General features: G+C 42.7%; 1 protein-coding gene across 3 annotated transcripts in view; it reads right to left on the reverse strand.

Moving 5' to 3' along the window:
• The window catches only part of FHL1 (four and a half LIM domains 1), a 292,568-nt gene that overhangs the window by 19,349 nt on the left and 258,319 nt on the right, over window positions 1-14,900 (reverse strand). For all 3 annotated transcript variants that reach the window (XM_069212481.1, XM_069212483.1, XM_069212480.1), the window contains 3 exons: window positions 11,391-11,565; window positions 4,357-4,526; window positions 2,180-2,366 (listed from right to left, as the gene is read on the reverse strand). In XM_069212481.1, the coding sequence (XP_069068582.1) occupies window positions 2,180-2,366; window positions 4,357-4,526; window positions 11,391-11,565 (532 nt within the window). The remainder of the gene's footprint in view (window positions 1-2,179; window positions 2,367-4,356; window positions 4,527-11,390; window positions 11,566-14,900) is intronic.

Here is a 14,900-nt window from a genome sequence, read left to right on the forward strand (position 1 = left end):
GTGGGTCAGGTACCGGGGGCATTGCAATGTACAATTTCAGTGAAAGAGGGCACATCCGCCACGCCCTCCTAAAGCTCCAAAGTGCCCCAGGGACCACCACCTCTCCAGGGCTTTATTTATAAATTGGAGGGGGGCCATGTGGACACCCCTCCAGAAGCTCTAAACAGGCCAGAGGACCACTGCCGACCCAGGGTTTAATATATTGGAGGGGGACAGCGTAGATCCCCCTCCTAAAGCTCTTAAGGATGAATTTGTTTGTGCCTTCTCACCCCACCACTCCAGCCATTAGTGGCCTCGGCAAGCCCATCCTGGGGCCAAATTTATTATGAATGGGGAGAGGGGATGCATGGCTCCCCTCCCCAAGTCATCTGAGGCCTCGGGTTGAAATCATTAAAGAAAGAAAAGGGGGCCACACGGCCCCCCTCACCATTTGATAAAAATGGGGAGGGGGGCCGTGTGGCCCCCTCCTTGAGCATTTGAAGGCCCCAGGAGCTCACCCCTGGGGCTGATTACTTGACCATTAATGTCCCCAGGGACCCCATCCCCCAGGGGACGGTTCGGATGCTATGTCCTGGGGAGCCCACCCCCGGGACATAACGGTTTCCTTGCCCGCATCGACACAGGCAAGAAAACCGGTACTTGTTCTTTCTTATTTGACTTGAGCATTTTCAAAACTCCTGCCAAATGGGAGCAAACACAAAGTCTGCTCCCAGCTGGGGGAAGCTTTGAAAATACTCCTGTCCACTGGGGGTGGACTTTTGATCTGTTTCCCTGCTTGCATTGATGCAGCCTTAGCAGCTACTCCCTGCAAGTGCAAAGCAATGTTGCTTTCTGCTATATGCAGGGGGCCGGCTGGGGCCGTGGGGGCGTTGGGGGTACCCTGAGGACCCCAATAAAGGTTTGTGCCCTGGTGGGCACCAGGGCATACACCTTTCACAGTATCAGGCCCCAGTGGATGGGGACCCTAGGACCAAAATAGACCCATAGAAGGGGGCCGCATGCCCTCCCCCCTCACAATTACACCAGGCCCCAGGGAATCGGGTACCCGGGCTGAAATCCACTCAGGGAGAGGGCCCTGTGTGCCCTTCCTCCCTCTCATAATCAAGCTGGCCCTGGGGAATGGGGTCCCCGAGGCCAAAATGAGCCCAAGGAGCCATGTGCTCCTCCCTCTAAAATCACACAGGGCCCCAGGGGCTGGGGTCCCTGGGGCTGATAATGGACACGAGAGGGGGCCAACATGCCCTGTTACCATAAAAACCATGCAAAGGCCCTGGGGGATGGGGGTCCCTAGAGCATAATAAGTCTCAGAGTGGGGAGGGCCTCCCTTCAATGAAAACAACACAATGCAAACATTTATAACATGTTCAATACCTGTACACAGCTGTGATGTATTAGGAGCACATGCATTTTGTAAACAGTTACATCCATAGCTGGGAAAAGGCTGTACAAAATTAGATAAAGAAGTATTATGGTAGTTATGTGCCACTATGTAAACTATAAAACAAACAAATGCACTTGTTGAATTATGTCATCAGTGATGTCATCAATGATGTAATGTTGTTAGTGATGTTATAAATTATATCATAGAACATGTCATGAGTATTGTAATATGCGAGGTCATAAGCAGTGCATGGTGGGGTGCAGGTTATAGTTAGAGCTGTTAACTTTAACTGGTGAACTTCTGTTTTTTATTTAGTTCAAAACGTTAATGTCATTGACAATTTCACCTAACCATAAAATTACTTCAACCTTTGTTTTTTTCCAGTGAATATATGTATAAATACACATGCATGATACATGAGAAACTGATCTGATATACAATTTGAATGGAACAATTAAATATAAATAAATGAAAATAAAATGAGACATAGGTATATATATATCCACGACAAATGAGAAGGGTATACAAATTGAGTGGAGCAATTGCTGAAATGTTAAGAGAAATAATAAAATAATGTGTCTTTAGTCTGTTTGATGCTAGAGAAGTTGTTTCATGCATCACTAACTCAAAACTTACCCTAGAGAAACTATTCTGCATAAGCAGCAACCTCTACACATACTCCAGATGAATAACTCATACTAAAATGTTGCCCGATTTTTACTAAACTATTGGTGTGGCATGAACAGTGCTCTATAAGTCTCCGTCTAGTTGTGGAGAACATAATAATGACTGGACTACCTGTGATAGGGTTGTTGCATCCAGAACACTTCTTTGCTACACAGGTTTTGTAGCAATCCACGCAGTAAAATAGGTCTTCCACGGCAGTGAAGCGCTGCCCAGCAAGTTTCTTCTGGCAAGTGGCACACACGAAGCACTCAGAGTGCCATGGCCTGTCCTGGTAATTGATCCCTCCAGATGTGATAGCCTATTGACAAAGTAACTGACGTGAACACAATGCACAATGCACAATTTACAAGATATGTTTCGCTCGCGTGTACGATTACTGTTTACCCTTTATTATTATTAATATATTAATATAACTGGAATGAAATTGAGTCATAAATACTTACGCCACTGGGATTACCAGTGTCACTGAGAACCTGAGATTTAACATACCTTACTCACAAAAAACGAACACATTCTCAATTACTCTGTTTGACGCACCCATTGCTTTAACAGGAGCTATTACGTCACCTGACTCACTGGCCTGTTTACCTTTATGGTAACACAGTGTTTAGCTATCACCACTCGGTGGAGCGATCCACTGCAGCAAAGTGTGTAAAAACTCAAAAGGGGTATCCAGGGGGACAACCCTTTTCCTGCTCACACACGTGAGAAGGGTTTTCGTCTTTCTATCTGAACAGTCTCGTTGTTGCTAATTTAACTCTAATATGCTCCTTTACATTTCGTTTTGAATCTGCTGCATTTGTGTAATTTCTTTCCATGGAAATAATGTTGGGGTATTTTCTCAGAGACGTTGTAGGAACTCGACGTGAAAACGTGGCCAGAGGGTGCTTACCACCTGGCTAATTTAGAGCATTTGATATATGCACATTTGTTTCACTAGTACAAACTATTCTCCTTTTGAGCTGTAATATTTATTAAATGTAATCTCATTTTGGAATCTTAATAGAGGGATGAACTAACAACTGCCATCATCAGGACTCTGACAAGATAAGCTTATGGTGGCACCATCAAAAACTATTATGGACAGAACTAAGCCTTGATATTTATAAAGCTATCACAGTGGGCAGACTAAGGGGCATATTTATACTCTGTCAGCGCTGAATTAGCGTCATTATTTTACGCTAATTCAGCGCAATCCTAACTCCATATTAATACTTTGGCACTAGACATGTCTAGCACCAAAGTTATGGAGTTAACATCATTTTCTGGACGTGGAAACCTACCTTGCGTCAATGAGATGCAAGGAAGGCATTCCTGTGCAGAAAACAACATTATGGCCCTTGCACCATATTTATCCCCTGTGCTAAATTCATGCATGGGGGAAGGGAGGCCTTAAATAATAGCGCTAAGCTTGCTTAGTGCCATTATATAACGCCTGGGTATGGGCAGGCGTTAGGGGACCTGTGGGCCTATTTCCATGGTCTGAGACCATGGAAAGAGCCCACAGGTGCCCTTCCCTCGTCCCAGTGAAATCCCCACCCACCCCCACCCACACCCACACCAGGAAGAACCTAAGGATGGGGGCACCCCATCCCACGTAAGTAGAGGTAAGTAAAGATGAGTATTTTGTATTATTTTTGTAGTGTTATGGGGGGGCCTAACTTGGGCCCCTCTACATAGCACTGGGCCCAATGGCCATGCCCAGGGAACATAAGTCCCCTGGGCATGGCCATTGGGCTGGGGGCATGACTCCTGTCCTTACTTAGGCAGGAGTCATGTCCAAGGGGGTTGTGTGCCGTAAAATGGGGCTAATCAGGTTAGAGTCATTTTCTTGACTCTAATCTGGCTAGTGCCATTCTTTGATGCCCAACCTTGAGTTTTCCTTACGCCTCCACCACCTGGTTAGTGTCAACTATTTTAGCGCTAACCGGGCTTTACCGCCGGCTAACATCATCCCATAAATATGACTCCCGGCTGTTGTCTTGGGATGGCGCTAGCCGGCTGTATACTTTTTGACGCTAAACTGTGTTAGCGCAGTTTGGCGTCAAAAAGTATAAATCAGGGCCTTGGAATGTGGCCCTTAGCGGCATATGTCACTGTAAGAAAAATAAAAAATGAAGTCAAGCTGTAAAAACTACCAAAGTCAAATAAAATAGTTGGACAAGCAACATTCACATCCATTTATCTGTGATACAAAACATGAAGCCTGATTTCCATCTTCAACACGCTTTCCCAGTAGAATGCGGCATGGCCATTCAAAAACTTATAATTTGAACAGTACTACTCACATTCTTGCACTTGACACACAGCTTGGCAAATTTGTGCTCATGGCAGGAGACACAGTAAATATCTTCTCCTTTTGGGAAGAAACTCCCCGATCCTATTGCTTGCTTGCACTGGCTGCAGGTGAAGCATTCCTCATGCCAGACATTTTTCTTGTACTCAACATTTTTGCTTCCTGAAATGGAATAAAGCATTGTGTAAAGAACCAAAACAAATCTCTTCTTATTGTTTGCATTATCGGTGTCAAGTGAATGTCATACATTATTAAAACATTACACTGAAAATTGGAAAAAAAAAAATTAATTTAGAAGTGAAAGACACCAAAGAAAGAGCATCAAATTAATCTTAGCAGGATCGAAGTCATTGTAGCAGTGCTTATCTTGAGCCAAGAACACTATTCCATAAAACATACATCATCCAATTGTATCGTACAACAAATAAAACAAAGATTCAATACATTTTTTACATTCTGCCAAAAAGCAATGTGAGCATTTTAAAGCAATTCTAAAAAAAACACCATTTGTATATGCAACAGTTATCTATTGAAAACTAAACCTCTGCACTTATTGATAATTTTAACACTTACTCTGCACTTATTTTAAAGTAACCAGAAACTTAATTTGCTCTTAATAAAGGAATAATTACTGGAATACCAGATAACAAGTTAACTAGGGGGAGAGGCAAAAGAGTAATATAATGGGCTTCATCTAATATTTATAATTGATTTCCAAATAAACATTACAGATTATTAACAAGTTTCAGAAATCCTCTGCGCTGGGAAAGCAGTCACTTTCTCATCTCCCTGGTTTTATTTGAAACATAGTCCTTGTCAAATGAATGTGAAGAGTGGCCTGAGCAAGTGAACAGGTCACAAAATTAGTCAAAATGGAATTGTGCCGTGGTCTGATATATAAGGGACAGAATAACCAGTTGGCTAGAGTCTATGAGTTCTATTTGGAAGAAATGTTCTAATTGAAGATCTTCCGGTTTAATAGACATTCTTGGATCCCATAACTTAATCCTGTCGAACTCTAAGATACAAATTATAAATATAACGTGGGAATTTTTAGGGCTATTCAAAAAGATAACTTACACTTGTGAGTAATTTACCCCCACACATTTACTCTTACACTTTTAGAGTAACTTTGCTACTTTTGGTTAGTCACAAAGGTGTAAAGGTACTTAAAATTGTAGACTTACACTACTCTGCACCCTGAAATGTGTGGAGGAGCCAAATGTACAAGTGTAAGCTGCTACTGCCCAAAAGAAACAGTAGTAAGTCCAAAACTATACATGGCCAATCACTGATACTGCAACACCATCCCATAAGAAATAATGGAGGTAGGAACATAAAATAAAATGTCATAGGAAGCAACGTTAGATTTTAACTCGTGCAACATTACATTTAATACATTATATATTTTTTTAAATCTATGCATCACTTTTCATAATTATTAAAGCACAATAAAACATTTATATTACCTTAGATGAGAATATTTTTTACAAACCAGCAAAATAAATGTAATTTAATGAATTTAAATGAATTTAAATGAATTAAAAACGTAATTAAAAATTAAGTTAATAGTAGCATTTCTTTCTTTTGATCCGAATTTAAAATAAATATATACAATTTACTGACATTAGTATTAAACATAAAAATATTTTTACTAACTTTTTCCAAGTTTAATAAACCTTTCCCTATCCTTCTCTGCCCTGACTGCAGTCTTCCTATGGTAAAGTGAAGAGAAAAATAAAAAAATGTATTTAATTATTTTTATGTTAAATACTATTATTTTATTTGTGCTGCTTTTATTTTAATTTGCTATTTATTCATATTATTATGTTATTGATGTTATGTTAAAAACTAATGCAGATTAATTTTATACATTTATTTCAAATTGTCGTAGCGACAAGAGTCATGTGGAGGTCAGGCCAAACTCCACCAAACACCATGTGGCAGATTATTTTTTTTTGCACAAGGCTCCAGAACGGTAAGTGGGTGAGTGCAAACGAGATTTGGCGTCCTCTAGTGCGCTTTCCAGGACATCCAGTGAGATTTTTGTAACTCTAGCTAGCACAGGCAGGCCGTTGTGAGTGTTCGCTATCAGAAGGCTGCTGCTCGAGTAGAACATCTCCAGTAGCAGCAAAATCAACTTGAGTAGCTGCACCCTCTGGTGCAAGGCATGGTACCATTTGCGCTGACTTTTCAGTGCAGAATGCGCTACCGCCACTAAATCACAGCACAAGCTGCCTGTGGCGGGGAATCCTGCAGAATGTCCCAAAGTTTTTATGTAACTCTGCGTGTTACACCCACACTACAGAGTAGGCCTTGGACTTCTCAACTTCACTACCTTGAGATTCAAGTGCTAAAGCGGTGCACTTGGTGATCAGCTTTGAGTCCAAAAGTAAGGATGAGTGAACACCATTGGTAAATGGCCCTGATTGATACATTGTGAGCTGAGTAACCCCTGACTGCCTAGGGGATCCTGAAAAAGTTCCCACCCCATATTTCTTACACATGCCATTTTTTGATGAAGTGATATCTTCAAGACCTAACTCACACTTCGCAGTGGTTTATTTATATTACTAAATTATTTATGGATAGGTGATGATATGGTTACTCTCCAAGGATTGGCCTACTGAAGGAACGGTCTCTGAGCCTTGTTACCCAAGAGCATTGAGTTACAGCATGGCATCAGGCACCGCTGTGAAGGGCAATTAGCTGCCTTATTCCACAACATGAAGAACCCAGAGGGATTTACTTTGCACTGATGATCTTTACAAATGTCAGGCATGTCACTCACTGATACTTTGCAGTTAGGTTTCTGTGGGTCTCAATTCTTGTCTGAGGGTTATGAGAGATACTTGCCAATTATACTGCCAGGCAAAGAAACAGTTACACATCCAATCAGTACACGTCTGATTTTGCATTACTAAAGATGTGTTGACAAGCTTTACTAACGCACACAGCACAGGTACAAGCATATCATTTACAGAAGCAAGGTAAAACGCCCCTCATACAAAGAGAACAGGTATAGCATGATTACACACACGCTTACAACCTGGGGAATGGCACCTTAAAGCTTCCTTCCCATACAGAGGAGGTAGCAGCAAAGCACTCTCCTTGGATACCTACAGGATACATGGCAGGGCGGGTTTCCCACACACAAATCTGATGTCGGATGTGCATCAACTGTGTAGATTTTGGTACACACAAAGAATAAAGAAAAAGGCAATCAGGCACACCTCTGTAAAACTAAACGTCCACTTCTGACTGTAACCGCCATGTTTTCCTGCCCATGCTAACTCTGCACTACGGACGTTGTCCATTTCCGAAACGAGACACGTTGAGACTTGGCACATCCCAGGTGTGAATTTCTACAATCTAGCTTGCTCACCCAAAACAATGTACAATGTTGATACTTATACTGTTCGCTTAACAGCACTACCACAAGCTCATCTATGTAGCTGCCCGCATTCCAGGTGAGAACTTAACCACGCGACCCACACAGGTCACTTCTGTGGCAGAGTACCTATCTGCATCTAGCCCGGGGATGACATGGGCTTCACACACACACACACACACACACACACACACACACACACAAACACCCCCCCCAAAAAAAAAGTCTCCATTAACTCTGCATTCAGCAGCATCTGGGACAGGACATTTTTTCACTTACCACCTCTAGGTGCGACAAATGTTGAGGAGCAGGTGGAGAATGGCACTGTGTGGTACAGAGGTGCAGATTGAAGAGCACTGATACCATTTACAGGATGAGGGGGCAAAGCTACATGCCGTTCCACCCATTGCCCCGTGCCTCACCAGAGTCTCATGGGTACAGTCCTGCAGGAGAGGAGCCCCCGGCCGACCGCACTGAATTAGGAGGAGCCAGATGCCACAGAGCTTGACACAGAGGTGCCACCCGTGGCAAGTGCTAGCAGTGTGAGCAAAAGGCGCAAGAGAAGGGTAGAGGGAACAGCTGGTAAAAGTAATGGCAAAGGACCGCCCCGCAGGGGGCATCAGGGGCCGGCGCATTAACCGCTGCCGGGGACCCGGAAATTATATGTCAAAGCCGCCTCAGCGGCAAAACCAACGAAGGACGAAGGTCATCTGGCATTCCCCCTCAAGGGAAAGGGAGGAGCCCCTCTCCTTTGAGGAACAAAGAAAAGTTTCAAACCCCCCAATGGGATGGGGAGACACCGCCCGCCCTCATTTTGGAGGACAGACGAAAAGGATTCTGCTGCCCAGGCAGAAACCACTTTGTGGGCAACAAGGGACAGCGTGGGGGATCGCGAAACCCACCCACCCACACCGGTATAACAGCATTGTCGCAGGGCTGAGAGGACAAGCGGACGGCTGCGGCAGTAAAAGGGGCACATTGGTTGGTAAAGGAGGCACACCGGTGGGCGGTGTGCCGGAGAAAGGCTACTTACCTTGGGATGCCTTACGGCAGGGTAAGGAGGCGGATGGGGGAGTAAGCGGAACACGGCACTCGCGGCCCAGACCCGCCGGTTGGCAGGGCACAAAATGGACAGACAAGGTAGCGAGTTGAGCCTAACAGCACTAAGAGGCTACCCCCCTCACGATCAGAGAAAAGAACCAACAAAAATGGATGACCCCAAAAAGCAGCATGAAGGACGACCTCAACAACAATAGGGGTCAGAATTATGACAAGCAAATGACAAGGACTTGATTGATTTATAGCAGAGATGATGTCATGCAGCAAAGTTATGATCCTGGAGAAATGATTTATGTATGGCATATCAACTGTGATTTATGACCCATCTCCAAATTACGATTTACAATCATAACAAATGCAATGGGCGGCACTCAAAATGATTTATGACATTATAATAATGTATGGCCTTGTCATTGTGATTGATGGCTGAACCTAATGAGTGATGAGGTCAAAGATTGTCGCAAGAATCTATGCTTGTAATAAAACTGCGGCCCAGTATTCCCACAAGAGATTGCAAACACACTTGGTTGTTGTGAATTTGTTTTTAAATGTTTATGGGGAATTACACTCATTGGAGTGGGCCAAGTGCGGGGGTTATGGAAAATACCAGTCCTGGAGGAAGGGCAAAGGAAAGCCACAGAAACGCAGGTGGTGGGCAGCACAGGAAATCCGAAGAGATAGATCAAGATGGAACTGGTAGTTAGTTTCAGCTTTCCTCGAAAAAAATCTCAAAGGGCATGGAAGCTAATAGATCATGCTTACACCAATGGGCCTTGTGCAGGTACACTGGCTAGTCGGCATTAGTACTGGGAAGCAGGTACAGGGAAGCGGATTTTCAGTTCAGTCCTACTTGTTTCCTCCTCTAGAAACAGCTCTTTACCTGCTGACCCCACCCGTGCACCAACAACCTCCAAAGCCTAAAGAGAAGGTCATTCCGGAAGAACAGAGGGCGCAAGGGTTCTACACTGCACAAGGGGAGGGGCGGGGAGGGCGGTGCCCAGTGACTGTAACTAATAAATGACAATATACACGTGTACTTTTCTCCCTCTGCCAACCACTAACGCTATCTGGTCTGTTTTTAACAGCATATGTAGTTTAATGAACGTGGAGAGTAGATTCATATTTAGTTTGGGAAGCGCTCTTGTCCGTGAGAGTTTGTATGTTTTAGGGGGTATAATCTCTGCATGTGTTGGTCAATGAATTGATGTGCATGTGGTACCTAGTACACTTTGCAATATATGGAAACAAGCAAAGTGACCAAGCACGAAGTGTAAAACGTCCAAAGGAGTTCTCCCACACAAAATACATTTGAAAAACATCTGGCCTCATACTTCATTTAATTAAGAGCAGCCTTTGAATGGTATTTGTTAAAGCCGCATGGTTTTAATGCAACTTTAAAGGATTATTGATAAGTATTATCATAGTTCATGGTCTGTGTAACCCGCCTAACTGTCTTAAGTGATGTGGTTTTTGTGAAGGTGATTTCACCTTTGAAAGGCATATTTTTGGGAATAAAATCAACCAGTGTGTTTTACAGCATAATTCCTCACAAACAATTGGTTTGACATCTACTTCTTTTTTCCCGAAGGTTTTTTCAGAAAGTGGTTAGAGAGATTTATTTGACTAACTCAGATTACACCGATATGACACCGATCATAGAGACTCAGGCTTCAGCAAGAGTGTGTGAATTGATAATAAGCTTGCAATATAGATCATGAAAAGCCTTCACAATAGCTATGAAAGAACGATCATGGCAGCTAGTGCCCTACATGACCAGGGTAAATGATGCCACAACCTCAGCAATACATGCTCCCTAAACAAACCGTGTCACTCATGTGTCACCCTGAAACATAGCATACACACTGTGGGTTGGACCTAACATTTCAGTTTTAATTTTTAAATAAAACACTAGGGGGTTTACTTAGAGTTTGACAGGCAGGGTACTTTGCAACAAACTCTGGAACTAAAGAAGAGATATTGGGAACTATTCAAAAAGACGTTCTCAAGCAAGTAAATTAGTAGTACTTTTATACATACTCTTACATACCTTTGTAACTTGGTCCCAAAACATCCAAAACGAAAACGAAATGGCAATATTCATACACAATTAGTTCACATAGAAAGTACTGTGCCATCTTTGCACTTTTATTAGTAGGTGGTTGGATATTTCAGTCTGTTCACAAAAGGTGAGAGTACTTAAAATAGTACTCCGGTAGAACTACTTTCCCTGCTTATAAATGCTTTTTTGAATTAAACACTGTATAGGAAGCAATTATTGACGACTACCTCTCAGAAAAGATAGAATGTCTATCCAAATTAAAGGCAAGAAACCCATTCTAGAAAGAGCGTGAAGATTAGGGAACTCGTCTACAACTGTTTCAAAGGACAGTTATTTTCGCATTCCATAATTCCGATGCTGCACGCGTGATAATATGACTAAGGTACCGATAACAGACACTATACGATATTTAAGCTGTCAACTGATTAAAACTATAATTGGTCCAAAATTCAAAAAAAAATTGTGGCCATGATGTAAAGGTAAATTTTACACTGAAATACGCAGTACAGTTCATTACCTGGCAAGATATGCTTGTGACATCCACTGCACCTGGGAGAGTCCTCACGGGTGGAACATTTTGTACACAAAATCTTATTCTCTTTCATCATGAACTGCTCTGAAGCCAGAGGGTGGAAACACTTGGAGCACCGGAAACAGTCATCGTGCCAGTAGCGATTCTTGTAATGAAGTTCCTAAAGAAAAGAAAAAAAGACTAAGTATTCAGTAGTCACTTTTCTTTTTCTTATCGATTTTGCATACACTTAGCAGTGCATTATTAATATGATGCTACTTCCACGAATTAACACACACACACATCATCCTAGTTAAATAAAGTACAGAAAAAACTATCCCGCAGACAGAGCGCCCATGGCCTCTTCTGAACGCAGATGTCGTTTGGTGCTCACTGGGGAACCCAAATTGTACCTTCTCCGTTAATAGGGTGACCACCTGGCATTGAGGCAAATTCTGGACAGGACTGTTGAAAATTCAGGACAAAGGGTCAAAATTCAGGACAAAAATTCAGGACAAAGGGTTAAAATTCAGGACAAAAATTCAAGAACAAACGTCAGTTCTATACACACATGCCAGAGAGGCCATGCCTCACTAAGTTGTCTGTGCATTTATTTACTCTTTTTTAACATAGCACTATTTATTTATTGTGGTCTTTTTGTAATTGCCTCCTGGTATGCTACATTCAGGTATCACATTATGTCCTTGTTCAGTTGTAAATTAATGCCCTTCAGTTCTGCGACAAAGCCATCACCCCTACCCAAATCTACCCAATCTTTCTTGAGGAGAAAGTAACAGCAACATTTTGATTATGTTTCTGAATATTTTAAAACCCCTGGCAAATAGGTTGGGACCCTTACGGTAATTAGCCTTATGCTAGTTTAAACAAATTGAACAAAAACATATGGCTTACCCCAATCACCCATGGACTTTCACCCTAAATAAAAATTAAAGAGGCAGGGCAGATGGTGTGGGCGACAGTCTCACACCTAATGTCAGGATGTGAGGTACCCACAACATGTCTGTAGTCTCACAGCACTAAAGTGTATGTCTGGGACTCTACATTTATCTCAGAAATGGGAGCCCAGACTACCAATCGAAGATAATAAAATAGGAGGATGAAATCGAGATCAAATGGGAGATCCACGGCAAGTGATTCAAAGGATAAATAAGGAAGAGAAGAACAAGGTGGGACAATTCCTAAAATCAGACAACATGGGTCCACCAAGACTAACGGAAGGTATTGGGTACCTGGGGAGTTGTCTCTGCACACAGGAGAGAAACAGAAGAGGCACTGTCAAGTGGTTGACCAAGCAACACCCATCCACTTTGGCAAACTCTTCTGGTGCAATGGTCTGCTGTTCGTGCTTGTGAAGGGTGAGCAGGGGCCAGACCCCTTGCAAGGTTGCGCAAGGCAATTGCCTGCTCTGTCCATGTCTTTAAATGGTTTTGAAATTGAGCAAAAGCCAAACTAGTGATCTAGGTTATCCCTAAGTGTCAAGTATACATAGAATCTTCAAAATAATTGGGATGTAAATTGCACGTACAAAATGTAGGAATTTTAAAATGTAATTAGTGTTTCTTTAACATATGGCACTGTTTTCCCCTTTATATACAATTAGATCTCAGATTAAACTGGGAACCAGTTACCTTTTGATACCTAGTGATTAATATCTACCATTCTCCCACTGATTTGCAGGATGGAAATCTCGGCAGAGCGTCACTGTCCCTCCAAGCCCAGTTTGCTTTTTGGGCTTCTCTGTAGTGGGACACATGGCACTAGTGAAGATGGTGTGCTACCCCAATAATAGTATTATTTTGCAAACCATCCCCTGCACATCCTTCATTCCTTCTTCAGACATGTCACACATCTGATTTGGTCGCTGCAGCACCATTGTGTAGCTCTTTCCACTCTAAAACTATCCGTGACTGAGGGTGGATTAGGTCTTCTGGACTTAGAATGCTATTATTCAGCTGCACATGTCCAATGGGTGGGTCGCCGGCTTTCTGCCCACCTCCCTGCATGAGATGGGGTTTACTAGTAAAGACTTTTAAGAAAGTAAGTAAGTAAGTATTGACCATTCTACGAATCACCATCCAGGGTTATCATGCACAGCTTTCTCTTGCCTTGCTAGAACCTGTAAACTCACTGACACGAAGAAACCCTATTCTCCTGCACTACCTTTGCTAAGCCTTCCCACTCGCACAGGACGGCTGTGCTCAGAGCAACTCCATCAGTGGCATGCTGCAGGTATCTTAAAATTGGGGGATTTGTTTCTGGACGGCGAGCTACTAAATTTCCAAACCCCTGTGGCAGACTACAATCTTCATCCCCAAACTCCTTATTTACAACCACCTCAAATAATCACTAAATGCCCTATTTCATGTCTGCCACCTAGCACTAACCCTACAAGGGGTGTGCCAGAAGCTCCACACCATAGGAACTGGTGGCAAACTGATAGAATGGGTGTACAGATCTTTCTTGCAACATGGAAACCACTCCAGGTCTTCTCATCATACTACCTGGGTGATTGATGCGGCCAAACCTCTGCAAGATATGGACTGGACTAAAATACTGGACTTTCCCCACAAAGTTTCCCACGGCTGTCACTTTAAGTACATTCATAGTGCTTTCTTGTGAATGCATTCCACCCTTTGCTTGCCATTGGCCTTGTGGTTTGTCACTCACATTTTGTTGCTTTCAATTTGCTGGCTTTATTTTTTTTAAGCTACGCAGCTTGAGTTCATCCCTTCCCTTGCTAAAACCTTATTTACAGTACCCTTCCGAGTGCTGCCTTTCTGTAAACAGGCCTGTAAATCTTGTTCTTATCTCATCACATTTGCTGTGCATTAAAAGAACAAAGTCAAATCTCAGGCTCTGTCTTCGGTGGGAACCTTTCTTTCTCTGACTTCAAAGTGAGAGGATCTATTGGACAATCTTGATGGACACCGGGGTTAGGGAAGAGTTTTTTCTATCACATGACAACATTTGAATAAACTTCAGAATATAGCAGAATTAGGAGTACAAATGAAGCACATTTTGTTAATTCTGAACTGTGCAGGAAACAAATACCTTTATATGATATAAACAAATCATTGCATTAGGTGATGCAATTTCCACACATCATCGTCTGTGCACTTTATAGTTTGATTTGGAAAACTGTATATCTATGCAAATCTAATGGTCATTTCCATCAAAAATGTGTTGTCTGTAATGGCAGTGTGTTTCCACACCATGCATACTCCACTCCACTCTGCTCTGCACCACACCACTGCATCCTACTCTGTATCACTCCACTTTATGCCACTCCATGCTACTGCACTGCACTCTTCTCCATTCTGAACCACTCCACATTATGCCAATGCACTCTATGCTACTTCACGCTATGCCTCTCCACTGCACTCTGTACCACTCTACTCTATGCTAATGCACTTAACACCTCTCTACACCTCTGCGCCCTTCTCCTCTGCTCGCTATACCACTCCAGTCTAGGCAACACCAATCTAGTCTGCACAA

The sequence above is a fragment of the Pleurodeles waltl genome, chromosome 2_1 (assembly GCF_031143425.1).
Source record: "Pleurodeles waltl isolate 20211129_DDA chromosome 2_1, aPleWal1.hap1.20221129, whole genome shotgun sequence".
Taxonomy (NCBI): Eukaryota; Metazoa; Chordata; class Amphibia; order Caudata; family Salamandridae; genus Pleurodeles; species Pleurodeles waltl.